Source organism: Solanum lycopersicum, chromosome 5 (genome assembly GCF_036512215.1).
Source record: "Solanum lycopersicum chromosome 5, SLM_r2.1".
In the NCBI taxonomy this organism is placed as follows: Eukaryota; Viridiplantae; Streptophyta; class Magnoliopsida; order Solanales; family Solanaceae; genus Solanum; species Solanum lycopersicum.
The window spans coordinates 7,073,967-7,091,382 of NC_090804.1; the positions used below are offsets into that span (position 1 = coordinate 7,073,967).

General features: G+C 43.3%; 2 protein-coding genes across 2 annotated transcripts; both read left to right on the forward strand.

Moving 5' to 3' along the window:
- Positions 1–6,783: 6,783 nt before the first annotated feature.
- On the forward strand, positions 6,784–7,254 carry LOC138348473 (uncharacterized). Its single transcript, XM_069297672.1, has one exon. It carries the CDS (start codon positions 6,784–6,786, stop codon positions 7,252–7,254), a length of 471 nt encoding a protein of 156 aa, XP_069153773.1.
- A 2,242-nt stretch (positions 7,255–9,496) lies between these two features.
- On the forward strand, positions 9,497–16,221 carry LOC138348474 (uncharacterized). The gene is made up of 4 exons (XM_069297673.1): positions 9,497–11,373; positions 11,620–13,839; positions 13,945–14,329; positions 15,982–16,221. The coding sequence occupies exons 1-4, from the start codon at positions 9,497–9,499 to the stop codon at positions 16,219–16,221; spliced, it is 4,722 nt and encodes a 1,573-aa protein (XP_069153774.1).
- Positions 16,222–17,416: the final 1,195 nt, after the last annotated feature.

Here is a 17,416-nt window from a genome sequence, read left to right on the forward strand (position 1 = left end):
AATAAAGGATTGTACATTCCCTCTATTCCATTTTGTACGTCATACCTCAGCTCAATATGAAATTTTAAAAGTTATAATGATACTTTTTAATTTGATGATTTGAAATATATCATAAAATTTGTGTGATTATATCAATTTTGACTTTGAAATTAAAAGATCCAAATTAACCCTAAACTATGAAATTAGTTGTATGTATCCTCTATAATATTGTGATACATGCCCTAGAGAAATTAAATAGAATTAAATATACACATAAATGACTAATAATTTTAAGAATTACTATAATTAATAATTGTTTACCCAACATAAAATGGGAATAATTAGTTTTTCCAACATATCATCTATTAGTAGGTGGAAAAAACTGATGTCATGTGTGATAAGTAGATGCTAGGATCATTGCATCTGATTATTATGATGACACTGGTCATAAATATGTATTATACTTGAATGTTATATATAATGTAACATAAATAAAATTCTCCTTTCAGTAATTTTCTTGACGAATTTAATTATTAGAAGGAAACTTTTACATATAGCCACTTAAAAGTAATTAATTATCCTACATAGCTATAGTTTGATAATTACAATTTATAGCTACGTGTTATATGGAGGAGAGAGGCGCGCGAGACTGGAAGAGAGAGAGGAGAGAGGCGAGAGAGAGGGGGAAAAGAAAGAAAGGTGAATTGTATATGTATATTAGATAATTGTATATTATACATATGTATTTGTATATATGGCAAGAGAGATTGGGAGAGGGAGGAGAGAGGCGAGCGAGACAAGGAGAGGGAGGAGATAGGCGAGCGAGATCGAGAAGGGTGGAGAGAGGTGATCGAGATAGTGGGAGAGAGGTGAATTGTATATGCATATAATTGTATATATACAATACATTTGTATATAGGGCAAGCAAGATTGGGAGAGGAAGGAGAGAGGCGAGCGAGATTGGGAGACGGAGGATAGATGCGAGCAAGAGAGGGCAGAGAGTGGGAGAGAGGTGAATTGTATATGTATATAGGTTAAATAATTATGTATTATACATATGTATTTGTATATTCTGGCAAATTATACATATACAAACATGACTAATTATACAAATTCGAAGTCAATCCACGTAATTAATGTATTGTTGACACCCAATTTTTGACCCACGTTGGTATAAATTAATTATCGAGCTTCATGAGTGTTTCAAATTATTTAAGTTAATTAGTTTTATAAATCTTGCGAAAATTAAAATATATATATATATATATACATATATAGGTATATGTATATGTATATATGTATATCTTAAGTTTAGAAAGTATTCTATTAAACTAGTTTACTTTAAATCACGACTATATTTTGAATCATTATTTTATAATTTAAATAAATTATGTTACTAAATGAATGAACTCGTTAATGAATTTACGCCAAATCCGTTTTTATCTTAAATCAATTGACCATTTATCACCATCAGCCCACACCTCCCCTCTCTTAATCCGACCCAAATTCCCTTCAACCCCAACACTTCTAGGCCCAAACGATCCAGGCCCAAATTCCTTTCTCAGCCCACAACCCATTCTATGATCCTAACCCAATTCCCTCTAATTGTAAAAACTCGACCCAGCCCATACCTGCCCCGAACCAGTACCCCTTTCCTTCTTCCCCTCACCCACGCCATTTCCCAAAACGGAACAATTCCCAGAACCCAGAAGAACGCAGAAAAAAAACGCAGAAAAACAGTACTCCAAAAACGGAAAATCACCCCTTCACGCCCCGCGTCTCCCTCACGCTCTCTCACTTCCTCTCTTCCTCACCTCGTGTCTCTCCCACGCGAGCTCCCCCTCTCGACAGCGCTACCCAGTACAGAACACCCACGCCATCTCCAGAAAAATGCAGAAGCTGCGTACGAAAAGCAGCCCAAGCCGCGTTTTTCGACTCCCCACGCGACTTCTCTCTTCACCAACGTCTCCTTCTTCACCCAGCGTACCGTGTGCAGTACTTTCGGCGGATGGCAGGCCTGCGTTCGCGGCTATGGCAGACGCGCTAGCCATCCCTTCCCCTTTTTCCGTTTCCGCAAAGGACGAATTCTTCAGGAAAAGCTGTGGCACCATTAATGGAAGAGATTCAAATTTTGAATTGAAATGGGCCTAGTCACGTTCCCGCCCTCCCTCTTCCGAAACCCTTTTTCCCCTTCTATTTAGACCCCTCTTCTCCTTTAGAAAAGGGGTTGGAATTTCGGAGTTGAAAATCGTTATAGTTTTGAGTACTGGAGAGATTTTAAGGGTTGAAAAGTTTTCTGGTTCTTTAATATATAAGAATAATCGAGCACTGTTTTGAAAAGTTGAGAAGTTGTTTCGTTTCGCTGTCGTTTTCGTAAGAGCAACAAAGAGAGAGTGAGTTAGGCGACTAAGGAAACTGAAATCACGATTCCGTCTCCTTCGCTTGTTGGTTCGTCTTCGAAACGGTTCGGAGCTCATTCCGGTGTTGCAATCGCCCCTTTGCTCGTCTTTCCCCGTTCGCTGCGTACAAGGAGGTAAACTTCTTTCCGACTTCAATCTTTCTGATGGATGTTTCATTTTTTTTGGGGTTTGAAGTGGTATATTAGTCCGCTGGCTGAGTGCTGTTTGTATTCTCGTTTATTTTTGTGGTTCTCATCTGTTCGTTGCTTGTATGAGGCGAGTGATTGAGTATGAGACGATACTATAGTCGTTTCCATGTGTTAGGTATGTCGTTCACCTGAAGTTTCTGTCAATGTATGTCCAATGTCGATGTTTCTGTTCACTCGAAACTGATTTGAGGATTAGGTGTCGGGTCCTTCCTCCCCTGTTTTGTGTTTACTTGAATTTTAAAAGCTTGGCTCTTGGTTTAGTTCTAACTCATCTACGTAGGTTTTGAAAGCATGTGAAAATATTTGATTAACGGTTGCCACGGCACAGCAGAATGTTTTTTTTTTTACTTTTTTTTTCGTCAGCTTGCTATGACTCAAGTCTTCGCTCCGTTCTTTGGTGTTTCACGACTGTTGTTCTTATGTGTTTTCATCGCTATGCTTAGTCATAAAATGATCGTCTCAGCTTATTTATTCCCCATTATTTGGCCAGGATAATAGTTTTATTTATATTGTCCTTGAAGTTCTTAATGTGTATTACTTTACCTTAATCTACCTTTTAAAAGAAAGACAATGAGAGTCTAAGTTGCTTTGGTTTTTTTTATGAGAATAATTCTCCTGTGCTGGCTTTTAGTTCCTTTGTCTTGCTGGAATTTATTCACTGTTTCCTTAGAATTTGTCCCCCCTATAGTAATCACCCATGTCTTATGTTAAATCATGTTTATTACATTATTCAATATGCTAACTCGTTTCTACTTTATTGCATATAAAAACTCCTCTTGAGTCCCTTTGGGACTTCATTCTTTGCCTCGCCTTTCGGAAGAGCCATGAAGGCTCGAAAAATTCCCATTGAGTCAATCCGTCAAGATAGGCATATGAAGTCAAATTGCTTGAAGATTGGAGAAACTTGAAGAATAGACTAGAAGATGTCTTTGGCTTCTTTTATATATTTAGCATTTTATTTATTTTGTAATGGGCATAAACCTTCGCCGTTTCCATTTCTTTATATTTTCTTTTGTATGTTTAGACTAGGACAGGTGGAAGATGGGTTAAAAAAAAAAACCCAAAAACAGGTGGGTTCGAGTTTCGGTCAAGGCGAACAGAACCCGAAAACTTGGACCCAAATCCCTCTCTTCTCTATCTCTCTTTGCTACTTGTTTACGTTTTAATGTCGTTAGCTTAGGATCAGAAAACTTCAAACCCCCTTCGAAGCGCCTTCTATTTTATCAAATCTTAAAACTAAAATGGAATCTCAAAACAATAAATATTTCAACTCGTAAGTTTGTTTAAAACTCTAATATGTTCAAAATTCAAATTCTAAGTTCGTTTGAATTTAAAGAGCTTCAAAATCTGAAAATTCGCCTAAGTAAATTTCTCATAAGTTTAAAAATTACAAAGCTAAAATAAAAATAGTCAAATAAGTTAATCACCGGAAAACCGTATTAACGGAGTGTTTTAGGTGCCTAACACCTTTCAAAACAATTCTTCTGTTTAAGTTGTTTAGAAACGAAGTTTTCTTGATTTTTCTTAAAATTTAAGTGGCGACTCCTAATAGTCGAAAATAAAACAAACTCTTTTCGAAACAATCATTTTTCGATAAAACAGAAATGGCGACTCCGCTGGGGAGTTTGGAGGATTCTAACCTTAAGGTTAACATGTTTGATTATTTGTCATTAATTGTTTAAGTGTTTAAATTCTTTAGTTTTTTTTAAACTGTTGCATGCATAACATACATACTTCCGTCAAACGACACTTATTACATTTTCACTAAAGGACGATTATGCGGGTTCGCAGTCGTTCGTTAACCAAAAATCTTCTCGGGGCACCCTGACGAGTGTAGTTGACTACTTGATAGTCAACGATCGTTAATTGTCCCAGCCCAAGTAGTCCGCTTGGGTTACCCAATCCACTCTAAATACAACCCACTCTTAGTCAAACTAGGATAGAGCGAAACCAAATCCCGAAAAATAGCGCATTAGCCTAAGATGACCCGACACCCAAGGAGTGTTGGGCCCATTAAAAAAGTCCACCTTGAGTCCTAAGAGCCTACGGCTCGATAGGACGTTCATGTTTGTTGTTTAAATTTGAAGGATGTATTGTGTGTTTAACTAGTTGTTGTATTGGGGGGATTGAAAATTAACTAGTTGTATGTTTTTGTAGATGTCAAATCAATTCCTTCACTTCAAAATGGTCACCCAGGCGCCCGACATTCTTCGAGTATGGTGGGGCAACCTTAAGGAGTGTCAGAAGAGAGAAATCTCGATTTACTTGGGTCACCTACCTTCGATAATGGACTTCAAGGTATGGCCCACGTTTATCGAGGTCATCACCCGATTTTGGGACGATGATAAAATGGTCTTTCGATTTGGAGATGTCGAAATAACGCCCACACTAGAAGAGATCAAAGATTGCCTTGACTCGATTGGGACGTGTGGCAAAAGGAAAAAGCGTCCCGATCATCACATTCTCTTACCAGATAGGCCAACCAAGAACGAATTGAGAGACATGTTATTCCTAGTGAATGCAGATTGGTTAGAGACCAACGACATTCCACTAATGAGGTTTTTCGAGAGGTGGGGGCACGACAATTATTTTAGACTGTTCCCGAACGAATTTCATGATCACAGTACTTGGACGCAAACTCAAGCTATCGCTTTCTCCGCATGCCTCTTGGGAACCATGGTGTTCCCTAAAGACGAAGGTAAAGAGATCGACACCCGGGTAATAATGGTAGTGAATGCCATGTTCAGAGGAGTCGGTAGAAAATCTGAAGAAAAGAAATATTGCTGTTTGGCCCCAGTCATCTTGTCCGACATTTACCGATCTTTGAGCCTGTGCAAGAATGGTTTCCCGTTTTTCCAAGGTTGCAACATCTTACTTCAATGGTGGTTGACGGAACATCTATGCAAAAGAGACAACCCCCAGCTACAGGGTTTGGCCGAACCAAGTCAAACAAGTCCTCTCGATAATTACGAGTTCTACTTGAGTATCTGTAAATTTTCAATTCACACCACCAGGGATGCGTGGGCAAAGGTGTTTTACAATTTGAAAGAAGGAGACATACAATGGGTATTACCATGCTTTAGGTCTCAGATGATAGCAGCCCAAGGGGCCAAATTGCCATTTTTAGTCCTTCCCGGCGTCAGAGGATTGCGTCCTTACAACCCGACGCGAGTAATGCGGCAATTTGGGAAAGCCCAAATCATACCCGCCCAAGGAGATGCCAGCTCTTTCATTGTTGATTACAACGAGAAGGACAAAATACCTTTCGCTAAAATTATCCTCCAGGAATGGGCCGGACGTGTCAACATGAAGTGGGAGGTCACCGAAGACAGGTATGGAGCTGGGTATGTCGACGAATACAAGACATGGTTGCACAATGATTTGCGTGGTGTAGTGGATCCAACACCACGCACGAGTCAGAAAATCGAAGACGTGGAGACAAGGCTTCAGATTCACGCGTACTATTTTCAGCAAGAGTGGGACCGAAGGGAGCAGGAATTCCATAAGAAAGAACAGGAATTTCAACAAAAGGAGCAAGCATACCAACTCCGGGAATTAGAAAATCAGAAAGTTTTGGCCGTAATGTCACAAGAATTAGCTGACACAAGGACTTGTCTAATGCGTTTGGACACTATTTTGGACGAGCAGATGAACACCTTACGAGCCGTACCAACATCTTCCAAAGCTGCGTTCGCTGAGCCATACATGTTCACCAGCAAGTGCATTATCCGAGAAGAAGTGGAGAAGGCCAGAGGAGGAGCTGGATCATCAACCCTTTAACTCCCCTGCGTGGGATTGATTTTATATATGTATTTGCATTGCATCCCATTCCCAAGATATATCCCGTTTGATTTTGATTGTGTAATGAACGCTATGACATCTAGTGAAATTTGTTTCGGGGGTACAACTACTTATTTAAATGGCGCAATACATCCTTCAGATCGCTAGGCCTACCCTTGGCACAAAAGGGTCACATGCATGTTTAGGACACGATATATTTGTTTGAATGTTTATGTGTTATGTCGCTATGATTGAGGATATCGTAAACCCACTCCTAGCCAAAATCCTAAAGAGTATACAGAAGCCAACATTACAAATGTCCGACCAAAATTCCCGAGTCTCAAGTTTCTCACACAAAATCCATACCATAAATCCTAAATACCGCTCTATCATCTCAGGAAAGTTGAATCACCGCTATGAACAAAGGCAAGAACGTCCAGACGGAGCTCACTGAAGAGGAATTGCGAAGAAAGATCGAGCGAGTCACTCGAGAGATTCAGAAGGTTAAGGAGGAAGGACTCAAAGTAGACGTGACCACGGCGATCTACAAAGCTGCGGTCACAACCTTGGATGAAGATCTGGCGTCACAGATAAAGAGAAAGAAGGAGGTTGAGATGGAAACCGAAAGCCTAAGGAAAAGGTTGAACTTGCTTCGTTTGGAGATACACGAAGGAAAGGCGAGAGAGGCGAAGATAGATATCGAGACTGCTGTGTTGTTGGACAGAAGCGCGGCGCTCGACGAGGAATTGACGACCCATAGCAACCTAAAGGGCGGAAAATACCTCGCCCGTGATCAGGAAGCAGATAACAGTGGCCCCGGCCGTGAAGTGATTGAGGAGGATGATGAAGAAGAAATCGTCTACAAGCCTCCATTTCCGACTGTCTGAAAGGAAAGGAATGACGCAGCCACAAGACAAGAAATCTCCAAATGTTGTCTTCTAGAAATTTCAATGTTTTTTTTCAATTCCCTTGTAATCACAACGAAAGAATGAATGGAAAATTTTCATCCTAAAATCCGAACTACGTTGGGCCTGAATTCTCCTCGTGAGATACGTAGGCAGCCTTTCCCGGCCCAACCCCTATTACCAAAAATTTTCATTCTACTCCGTGTTTCGGAGATACAAAGATAAGATCAACGGACGTCGAAAAGCAGCTTCAAGAAGACCATAGCTCAACGTGATTCATCTTTCCCGAGATGACGTCAAAACAAACAAATTCCTGTTTGTTCAGAATATATTTCCGTCCTCATTCGTGGGTTAAGATATCCTCAAACAAAGCAACCTGTGTGTTTATCTGTTTTATGTGCGATATTATGCATTTTGTACTCCGGATATGCACTGACAAATTTGCCTTTGAGTTGTTTTTACCTCTCAGGTACCTCTTACTGATCTGTGTCGATAAAGCTGGCAGATCACCACTACTTCACCAGATCAAAAGGTCGCGCAGATTCCTTTCCCGGATCAAACGCAAATACAGACATGGGTGACAACAATGAACAAATCAGCCTCACAGATGTCGTGGTGGCTCAGCCAACTGTGGCAGAGCAGAATGAGCTTATTGCGCAGTTGATGCAGCAAATAGCTGACATGAGGGTAGAGATACAACGGAGGCAAGACACTTCTCCGCCCGGGTTTGGCCCCAACTTTCTCGACGCGAGACCTCCTACATACTTCCCCTCGTCCAACTCGGATCCTACTCAGCACCGTCCATCGACACCCGTGCATAACCCCTCCAGAATAGATGTAACCACCCAAAACCCCCAATACGCGTCAGTCTCCTATCAGACTCCCTCACCACTCCCAGACAATCCTCCACAAATATCACCACACCCCCAAAGCATTCCAATAGCCCCATTACCCCAGAATCAAACCCAAAATCCCGCCGCCTTCAATTCCCAAACACCGCATCCCCCTTTAACCAAAATACCAATCCCCAAAATTTTCCGCAAAATTATCAAACCGCACAGAACGTTCCAAGCCCTTCCATAGCTCCACCCCTCCCCAAAAGAACCACTTTTCAAGTCCCAATCCCAGTCAGGCATGAGGTGCACGGCTCCGAGTTGGACCACTATGAGGAGCAAGAAAGAGAGTGGAGGTCGAGGGAAGAAGCAAAGGTAGACATAAAGGAGGAGATCCGGAGGGCAATGAGGGAATTGCAATGTACTCCAGACGTCGCCGGGTTAAGCTACGCAGAGCTATGCATCCACCCAGACTTGAACCTACCTGAAGGGTTCAAGATCCCGAAGTTTGATACCTTCGGTGGGGTGGGCAACCCCATGGCACACCTCAGAGCGTACTGTGACCAACTCGTGGGAGTTGGCAAAGATGAAGCCTTGCTGATGAGGTTATTCAGCCGGAGCCTATGCGGTGAAGCCCTAGAGTGGTTCACGTCACATGAGACTCGACAGTGGCCCAGTTGGAGCGCACTGGCTAAGGATTTCATCGACAGATTTGCATACAACGTCGAGATAGTCCCTGATCGGTACTCCTTGGAGAAGATGAAGCAGAAGCCCACAGAAAGCTATCGAGAGTTGGCGTACAGGTGGAGGAAAGAGGCAGCGAGGGTGAGGCCTCCGATGACAGAGAAAGATATTGTAGAGGTGTTCGTGCGGGTGCAGGAGCCTGAGTATTATGACAGAGTCATCTTATTAATCGGCGCCAAGTTCGCCGAGATAGTCAAAGTGGGTGAGACTATTGAAGATGGCTGAAGTCGGGGAAGATAGCTCGAGTGTCTGCATCACCTGGGTCTTCCGGACTGGTAAGGAAGAAAAGAGAGGAGGTTAACGCTATCTCACACGGGGGAAGAAAGGCCCCCAGAAACTTACCACGTCCCCAAGGCCGCTCTTACCCTCCATCAAAGCCTCATCAAGCCTACCGTCCAAACTCAAATCATTCCAGCCACTACAATGCCGGCCCCACTTATCCAGAAGCCCATATTGTGTCGTATCAGAATCCACCCCCAATTCCCCAAAATTTTCCAAACTACCCCCAAGCCTATCAAGTCCCTCCCCACTACCAGAATGTCGCTCCCAACTGCGCTAATGTACAGCCAAGCTATTAAGCGCCATTCCCCGCATATCAAATACAAACCCCAACATATCAAAACCCCCATCCAAATTACCAAGCCCCAATGCCAAACTACCAAATAAATCCCCATCCCAGAGCCCAAGCTCCACGACCAAATGCCCGCAATTACCAACAAGTCCCTCCCCCTCAGCAAAGTGGTTATGATCCTCCCCGGCCGAGATTTGAAAAAAGGCCTTCAAGGAAATTTACCACACTTGCTGAAAGCCGGACCAAACTATTTGAGAGGCTAGTCGCAGATGGATACACCCATCCTGTGGGGCCTAAACCCGTGGATGTCAACTCAAAGTTCTACAGGCCGGATCAAAGGTGTGCGTATCATTCCAACAGTGTCGGACATGACACGGAAGATTGCATCAACCTTAAGCACAAAATCCAAGACCTGATCGATCAGGAGGTAGTTTCTCTTCAACCGGCGGCGCCAAACGTCAACACGAATCCGTTGCCAAATCATGGGGGTGGAAACGCCAACATGATAGAAACTGACGAAGATGAGCGTGAAGCCAAGAGAATTACTCCTGTTGTTCAGGAAGACTTGGAGAGGGCTGTCGCTTCTTTAAGCGTCAAGGAAAGGAGGGAGTTTGTTATTCTGACACCTGCAAAAGTTGTTGCCTTGGTGCCCTCAAAGACTCTCCCCAAACCCAAGTTTGTGATAGAAACGGCCGTGGCTCAAGGCATGACTAGGTCCGGAAGGTGCTACACTCCTGATGAGCTTGCTCTTGGAGGACAGAAGAAGGACCATGCTAAGAGGCCGATAAGCGAGGGGAAAGCAGAAGAGTTCTGGAGAAGGATGCAGCCGAAGGACTATTCCATCGTCAAACATTTAGAGAAGATTCCGGCTCAGATATCTGTGTGGGCCCTGTTGATGAGCTCTCAGTCCCACAGGCAGGCCTTAATGAAAGCTCTTGATGATACATACGTGCCCTCAGGCACAAGCAGCGACAATGTAGCTGCTATGATTCACCGAGTCATTCAAGGACACCGCATCAGCTTCTGCGATGATGAGTTGCCGTCCAAAGGGAGAGCCCACAACAAAGCTCTACACATCACCGTGGTCTGCCGCGGAAAGATCGTCAACCGTGTTTTGGTAGACGACGGATCTGGCCTAAACATATGCCCCTTGTCCACGCTGAAGCAGCTGAGGTTTGACCTCGGAAAGTTGGAGAAAAACCAGGTCAATGTGAGAGCATTTGATGGTGTGCAGAGAGAGACGTTAGGGGCGGTGAACTTGATCATCCAAATGGGCCCCGCGGAGTTCGAGGCAAAATTCCAGGTGTTGGATATCGACACCAGCTATAACCTCCTTTTGGGAAGGCCATTCATTCATATGGCTGGAGCCATCCCCTCCACCCTTCACCAAGTGATGAAACTAGTATGGAGAAATGAAGAACTAGTTATTCACGGGGAGAGGAGCCATTCAGGTAAGCAGGTGCCGATCTTGGACGAGACGCCGCAAACTTCGGATTTCTACACAGTGGAGTTGGTAAATGCCACCGATGAGGGCTTGACGCCACAGACTCCCATGCCGGCCGTGTACAGAATGATTGCCACGGTAATGCTGCAGAGCGGATTCGAACCAGGTTCCGGACTAGGAAGGAATGCCCAAGGGATCATCAAACCAGTTCCCGCCCTTGCTCAGGGATCAAAGTATGGTCTGGGGTACATCCCCACAGATGATGATATGAAGATGAAAAGGAGAGGGAATCAGGAGTTGACTAAGCCGATCCCGCATCTCTATCACTCCTTTCCAGTCCGGGAGCATGCCGAGCTTGAAGACGACGGGAAAGGAATCTGTGACCTGTTCAAGGAGATCAACGCCGTCATCGAGGACGAGGCTGAGCCAGCAGGCATTCGTGATGCTGAACCAGGGGAGATGCTGCGAAATTGGACGTCCACGCCGATCTTGATGCCCCGAACTCTGTGGTAGAATGGAGTTAATTTGTGCATGCCAAAATCGGTGGTCGATCGGAAGAGGCCCAAGACCCACCATTTCTGCATTTTCTTGATTTTGAATTTTGTTATGATTGTTTAAAGGGCGACACAGACTTGTGCCATGACCCAAATTTGCATTTTTGATTCAATTTAAATGAAAGCCTCCTTATTATGACTTTGTTTATTCGATTGCTTGTTATATTTTGCTTTTCTAATTTTGTCTGTTTATGATTTCAGTAACGTAAGTTACAAACCTGCCAATGTCATGTCATGTCATGAGCTAAACGAGCAAAATGAGGCAAATGACGACGAGGCTGACAACTACGACGAAGAAAGTGGGGAACCAGACTATGTGGTAGAAGAATTTTGGCAGTTCGAGAATCAACATAAACCGAATCTGGAGGAAACAGAGACGGTGAATTTGGGAGATTCAGAATGTGTCAAAGAGGTTAAGATCAGCACTCACCTGAATGAAACTCATAAGGAGAGCCTGGTGCATTTGCTTGCCGAATACAGCGATGTGTTTGTTTGGGAGGTCAGTGACATGCAGGGGCTGAGTACCGATGTCGTATCTCATAAGCTGCCTATCAACCCAGGGTTCGAGCCGGTGAAGCAAAAGACTCGGAAATTCAAGCTTGAATTGAGTTTGAAGATTAAGGAGGAAATCACCAAGCAGATAGAGTCTCGGTTGGTAGAAGTAACGCAATATCCCACCTGGTTGGCGAATGTCGTTCTGGTCGCCAAAAAAGATGGAAAAATCAGGATTTGTGTTGATTACAGAGATCTCAACAAGGCTAGTCCAAAGGATAATTTCCCGTTGCCAAATATCCATATTCTGATTGACAACTGTGCCAAACATGAGATGCAGTCATTTGTGGATTGTTACGCGGGTTATCACCAGATTCTGGTGGATGAAGAAGACGCGGAGAAAACGGCCTTCATCACACCTTGGGGGGTATATCACTACAGGGTGATGCCGTTTGGGCTCAAAAACGCCGGTGCCACTTACATGAGAGCCATGACGACTATCTTCCACGACATGATTCACAAGGAAATTGAAGTGTACGTGGACGACGTCATAATTAAATCCCGCGATAGTTCGGATCATTTGACACACCTGCGAAAATTCTTCGAACGTTTGCGTAGGTACAACTTGAAGCTAAATCCCGCCAAGTGTGCTTTTGGAGTCCCAGCTGGGAAGTTGTTGGAATTTATAGTCAGCAGAAGAGGTATTGAGCTCGACCCTTCCAAGATCAAAGCGATTCAAGAGTTACCTCCGCCGAAAACGAGAAGAGAGGTGATGAGTTTCCTAGGGAGGTTGAACTATATCAGCCGGTTTATAGCACAATCGACGGTGGTATGTGAGCCTATCTTCAAGTTGCTGAAGAAAGATGCCCCAACTGAGTGGACTGAGGAGTGCCAGACCGCTTTCGACGCTATCAAGAGCTACTTGTCTAATCCACCAGTATTGGTTCCTCCACGAGAAGGGAGTCCTTTGTTGCTGTATTTGTCTGTTTCAGATAACGCCTTTGGATGTGTACTTGGTCAACACGACGATACAGGGAAGAAGGAAAAGGCTATCTACTACATCAGCAAGAAATTTACTCCGTACGAGTCTCGCTACACTTTGCTGGAGAGAACATGCTGTGCTCTGACGTGGCTTGCCCAGAAGCTGAGACACTATTTGTCGTCGTATACTACATATCTTATCTCTAGGATGGATCCATTGAAGTATATTTTCCAGAAAGCGATGCCGATCGGGAAGTTAGCTAAATGGCAAATGCTGTTGAGTGAGTTTGACATCGTGTACGTGACTCAGAAGGCAATAAAGGCACAAGCTTTGGCTGATCATCTTGTGGAAAATCCCGTTGACGAAGAGTATGAACCTCTCAAGACGTATTTTCACGATGAAGAAGTGTCATTTGTGAGTGAAGATATCTCTGAAGCTTATCCAGGTTGGAGATTATTCTTCGATGGAGCGGTGAATCACCAGGGTAAAGGTGTTGGAGCAGTCCTGGTATCAGAATCTGGTCAGCACTATCCTATGGCGGCTAAACTACGATTCAACTGCACAAACAACATGGCTGAGTATGAAGCTTGCATTCTCGGTTTGAAAATGGCCGTTGACATGAATGTTTACGAGTTACTGGTTATTGGAGATTCAGACCTCTTGATTCATCAGGTTCAAGGAGAATGGGCTGTGAAGAACCCGAAGATTGTACCTTACGTACAATATGTGCAAAATCTGTGTAAAAGGTTTCGCAAGATCGAGTTCAGACATACTCCCAGAATACAGAATGAATTAGCTGATGCTCTTGCCACCATCACTTCAATGATCAAACATCCAGATACTGATTACATCGACCCGTTGGATATAGACTTGAAGGAACATCCAATCCATTGTTCACATGTTGAATCAGAACCAGATGGTTTGCCTTGGTATTTCGACATAAAGAGGTACTTGGAGTCTGGGACATATCCAGAAGACGCCACATCTAATCAAAAGAAGTCGATACGTCGTATGGCTCTCAATTTCTTTTTGAATGGAGAAGTCCTTTACAGGAGGACTCCAGATTTGGGTCTTTTGAGATGCGTGGATGCTGCTGAAGCCGTGAGGCTTATTGAACAGATACATGCTGGAGTCTGTGGCACACATATGAACGGGCTTACCCTGGCAAGAAAAGTCCTTCGAGCCGGTTATTTCTGGATGACTATGGAGCATAACTGTTGCAAATTCGTGCAAAAATGCCACAAATGTCAAGTGCACGGTGATCTGATAAGGGTGCCACCTCATGAACTCAATGCTATGAGTTCACCTTGGCCATTTGTAGCTTGGGGAATGGATGTCATCGGTCCTATAGAGCCAGCCGCTTCAAATGGGCACAGATTCATTTTGGTTGCCATCGATTATTTCACCAAGTGGGTGGAAGCAGCCTCTTACAAATCGGTAACCAAGAAAGTGGTGGCCGACTTTGTCCGCAACAATCTGATCTGCCGATTTGGAGTTCCAGAATCCATCATCACTGATAACGGTGCAAATCTCAACAGTCATCTGATGAAAGAGATATGTGAACAATTTAAGATTATTCACCGAAGGTCAACTGCTTATCGCCCTCAAATGAACGGAGCTGTAGAGGCCGCCAACAAGAACATCAAGAAGATTCTGAGAAAAATGATTGACAAGCAGCGGGGTTGGCATGAAATGTTGCCATATGCTCTACTGAGTTATCGAACGACGGTCAGAACATCAACTGGGGCTACTCCATACTTGCTAGTATATGGAACAGAAGCAGTCGTACCTGTTGAAGTCGAGATACCGTCACTGAGGATCATCCAAGAAGCTGAGCTAAGTAATGCTGAGTGGCTTAGCAAACGGATTGATCAGCTAACTTTGATTGATGAGAAGAGGATGGTCGCTGTTTGCCATGGCCAATTGTATAGACAGAGAATGACTCGTGCTTTTCACAAAAGAGTAAGAGCCAGAAATTTTGAAGTTGGCCAGTTGGTTCTTAAGCGTATTTTTCCTCATCAAGACGAATACAAAGGAAAGTTCGCACCAAACTGGCAAGGTCCTTACATGGTTCGCAAAGTACTATCTGGAGGTGCTTTAGTCTTGTCAGAGATGGATGGCGCTGTATGGCCCAAGCCTATCAACTCAGATGTTGTCAAGAGATATTACGCGTGAAGTTCGTTTTGCATTTTCCATCATTTACTTGTAATCTTCTGTTTACTTGTATTTGTTCGAATTTGAACTCTTATCCCTCTTGGAACGAACTACGTCTGACCTGAATTCTTGAGAACGAGATACGTAGGCGGCCTATGTCGGCTTCGGTCACCCCATTTACCCCCCTTTATTATTTCTTTGGATTTGAACTACGTTCGACCTGAATTCTCAAGAATGAGATACGTAGGCGGCCTTTGTCGGCCTCGGTCGGTTTCTTTGTAAATTTTATTCTTGTTAACCTTTAAGGGAAACTACGTTTGACCTGATTCCTGCCGCAACGGGATACGTAGGCGCCACAAGGGCTCGGTCATATATCTCGTAAATTCTATTCCCCCCCCCCCCTTCTACAATAGAAACTGGGACAGAATTTTAGAGAGGGACTCAAAAATTCTCCAGAAGGAACCTTCTCTTCAGCGGATCAAACTAAAGACATTTCGAATTTGCGACTGGGACAGAATTTTTGAGAAGATCTCAAAAATTCCGAGATCTGTTCGGTTACAATGGAAAGATGAGCAAGATACTAAACTGGGACAGAAATTTTGAGGATGGCCTCAAAATTTCGTCATGGGACTGCCCTACAAGTTCGGAATGCCTCTGAAATTCATTCAACAAGCGTCGGACTCAAAGAAGCTCGTTAAGCCTGACATGACATGACTTGGCAGTGACTTTTTCGAGATACTATTTCTTAAAAATTTCTTGTTTCTCTTAAAAAATTTCCTTTTATATTTCATCTATTTTGGCATAAGATATTTTCTTATCTATCAAGAGTTGGGAAATCGGGAAATCAACCGGAGACATCAAGACAAGGAGCAAATAACCGAAGGGATCGACACAGATCAGTATGTTTAAAACTGACAATTTTTCTGTGGATGCAGGTCTATAGCTTCGCTTCAAAATCGGCCGAATTCTTCCGACTGATGAATACGAAGAAGGAGAAAACTATCTCCAAAACCAGTGATTTTATTGAAAGCAGGAATATCGTTTGCGTCAGGATGCTTATGAATGTGTTTGTTTATTTCAAACCATTCTCAACTATGGGAAATTTACAAAATATCCAGTCAGATTCAAAGGCGAATCAAATGGGAATCTCAGCGAAGATTTCGCGATTTCTATAGATAGCGCTATTTGCATTGCGTTATCAAAGCAAGATGATTATTGTCGATCAAGACCATGCATTACCTCAGAAGAGACGGTTACGCAATTATTATTTTATCATTATCGATCAAGTCGATGTATTATTTGGAGATCGTCTTACCGCTACTATTCACGGGGGCGATATAAATATTCATGCATCGTGGAATCATGCATCGCGGAAATCATGCATCGCGAGTCAATAATCATGCATGACGAGAAGATTTCATGCCTCGTCAAAATTTATACATCGCGAGAAGAATTTATGCCTCGATGGAATTCATGCATCGCGGAATCATGCATCGCGGAAATCATGCATCGCGAGTCAATAATTATGCATGACGAGAAGATTTCATGCCTCGTCAAAATTTATACATCGCGAGAAGAACTTATGCCTCGCTGGAATTCACGCATCGCGGAATCATGCATCGCGGAAATCATGCATCGCGAGTCAATAATCATGCATGACGAGAAGATTTCATGCCTCGTCAAAATTTATACATCGCGAGAAGAACTTATGCCTCGGTGGAATTTATGCATCGCGGAATCATGCATCGCGGAAATCATGCATCGCGAGTCAATAATTATGCATGACGAGAAGATTTCATGCCTCGTCAAAATTTATACATCGCGAGAAGAACTTACGCCTCGCTGGAATTCATGCATCGCGGAATCATGCATCGCGGAAATCATGCATCGCGAGTCAATAATCATGCATGACGAGAAGATTTCATGCCTCGTCAAAATTTATACATCGCGAGAAGAATTTATGCCTCGCTGGAATTCATGCATCGCGGAATCATGCATAGCGGAAATCATGCATCGCGAGTCAATAATCATGCATGACGAGAAGATTTCATGCCTCGTCAAAATTTATACATCGCGAGAAGAATTTATGTCTCACTGGAATTCGTGCATCGCGGAATCATGCATCGCGGAAATCATGCATCGCGAGTCAATAATTATGCATGACGAGAAGATTTCATGCCTCGTCAAAATTTGCACATCGCAAGAAGATTTTATTCTTCGCTGAAAGTTATGCATCGCGAGAAGATTCATATCTCGCGGGAATTTACGTATCGCGGGAAGATATTCATGCCCCGCAAGAGGATGTACTTGGATAAAGAAAGAGTAATGCTTATCCATTGGCCTCGACTGCATTCTGTTATTTCTCATAAA

What these genes read in the sequence shown, in the direction of transcription:
- LOC138348473 (XM_069297672.1), top strand. Translation starts at nt 6,784, where the DNA reads ATGAACAAAGGCAAGAACGTCCAGACGGAGCTCACTGAAGAGGAATTG.
- LOC138348474 (XM_069297673.1), top strand. Translation starts at nt 9,497, where the DNA reads ATGCCAAACTACCAAATAAATCCCCATCCCAGAGCCCAAGCTCCACGA. An exon ending in TTGATGCCCCGAACTCTGTG is followed by an intron (nt 11,374 to 11,619) that starts GTAGAATGGAGT and finishes TTATGATTTCAG; the next exon opens with TAACGTAAGTTACAAACCTG. An exon ending in TGGTATTTCGACATAAAGAG is followed by an intron (nt 13,840 to 13,944) that starts GTACTTGGAGTC and finishes AGTCCTTTACAG; the next exon opens with GAGGACTCCAGATTTGGGTC.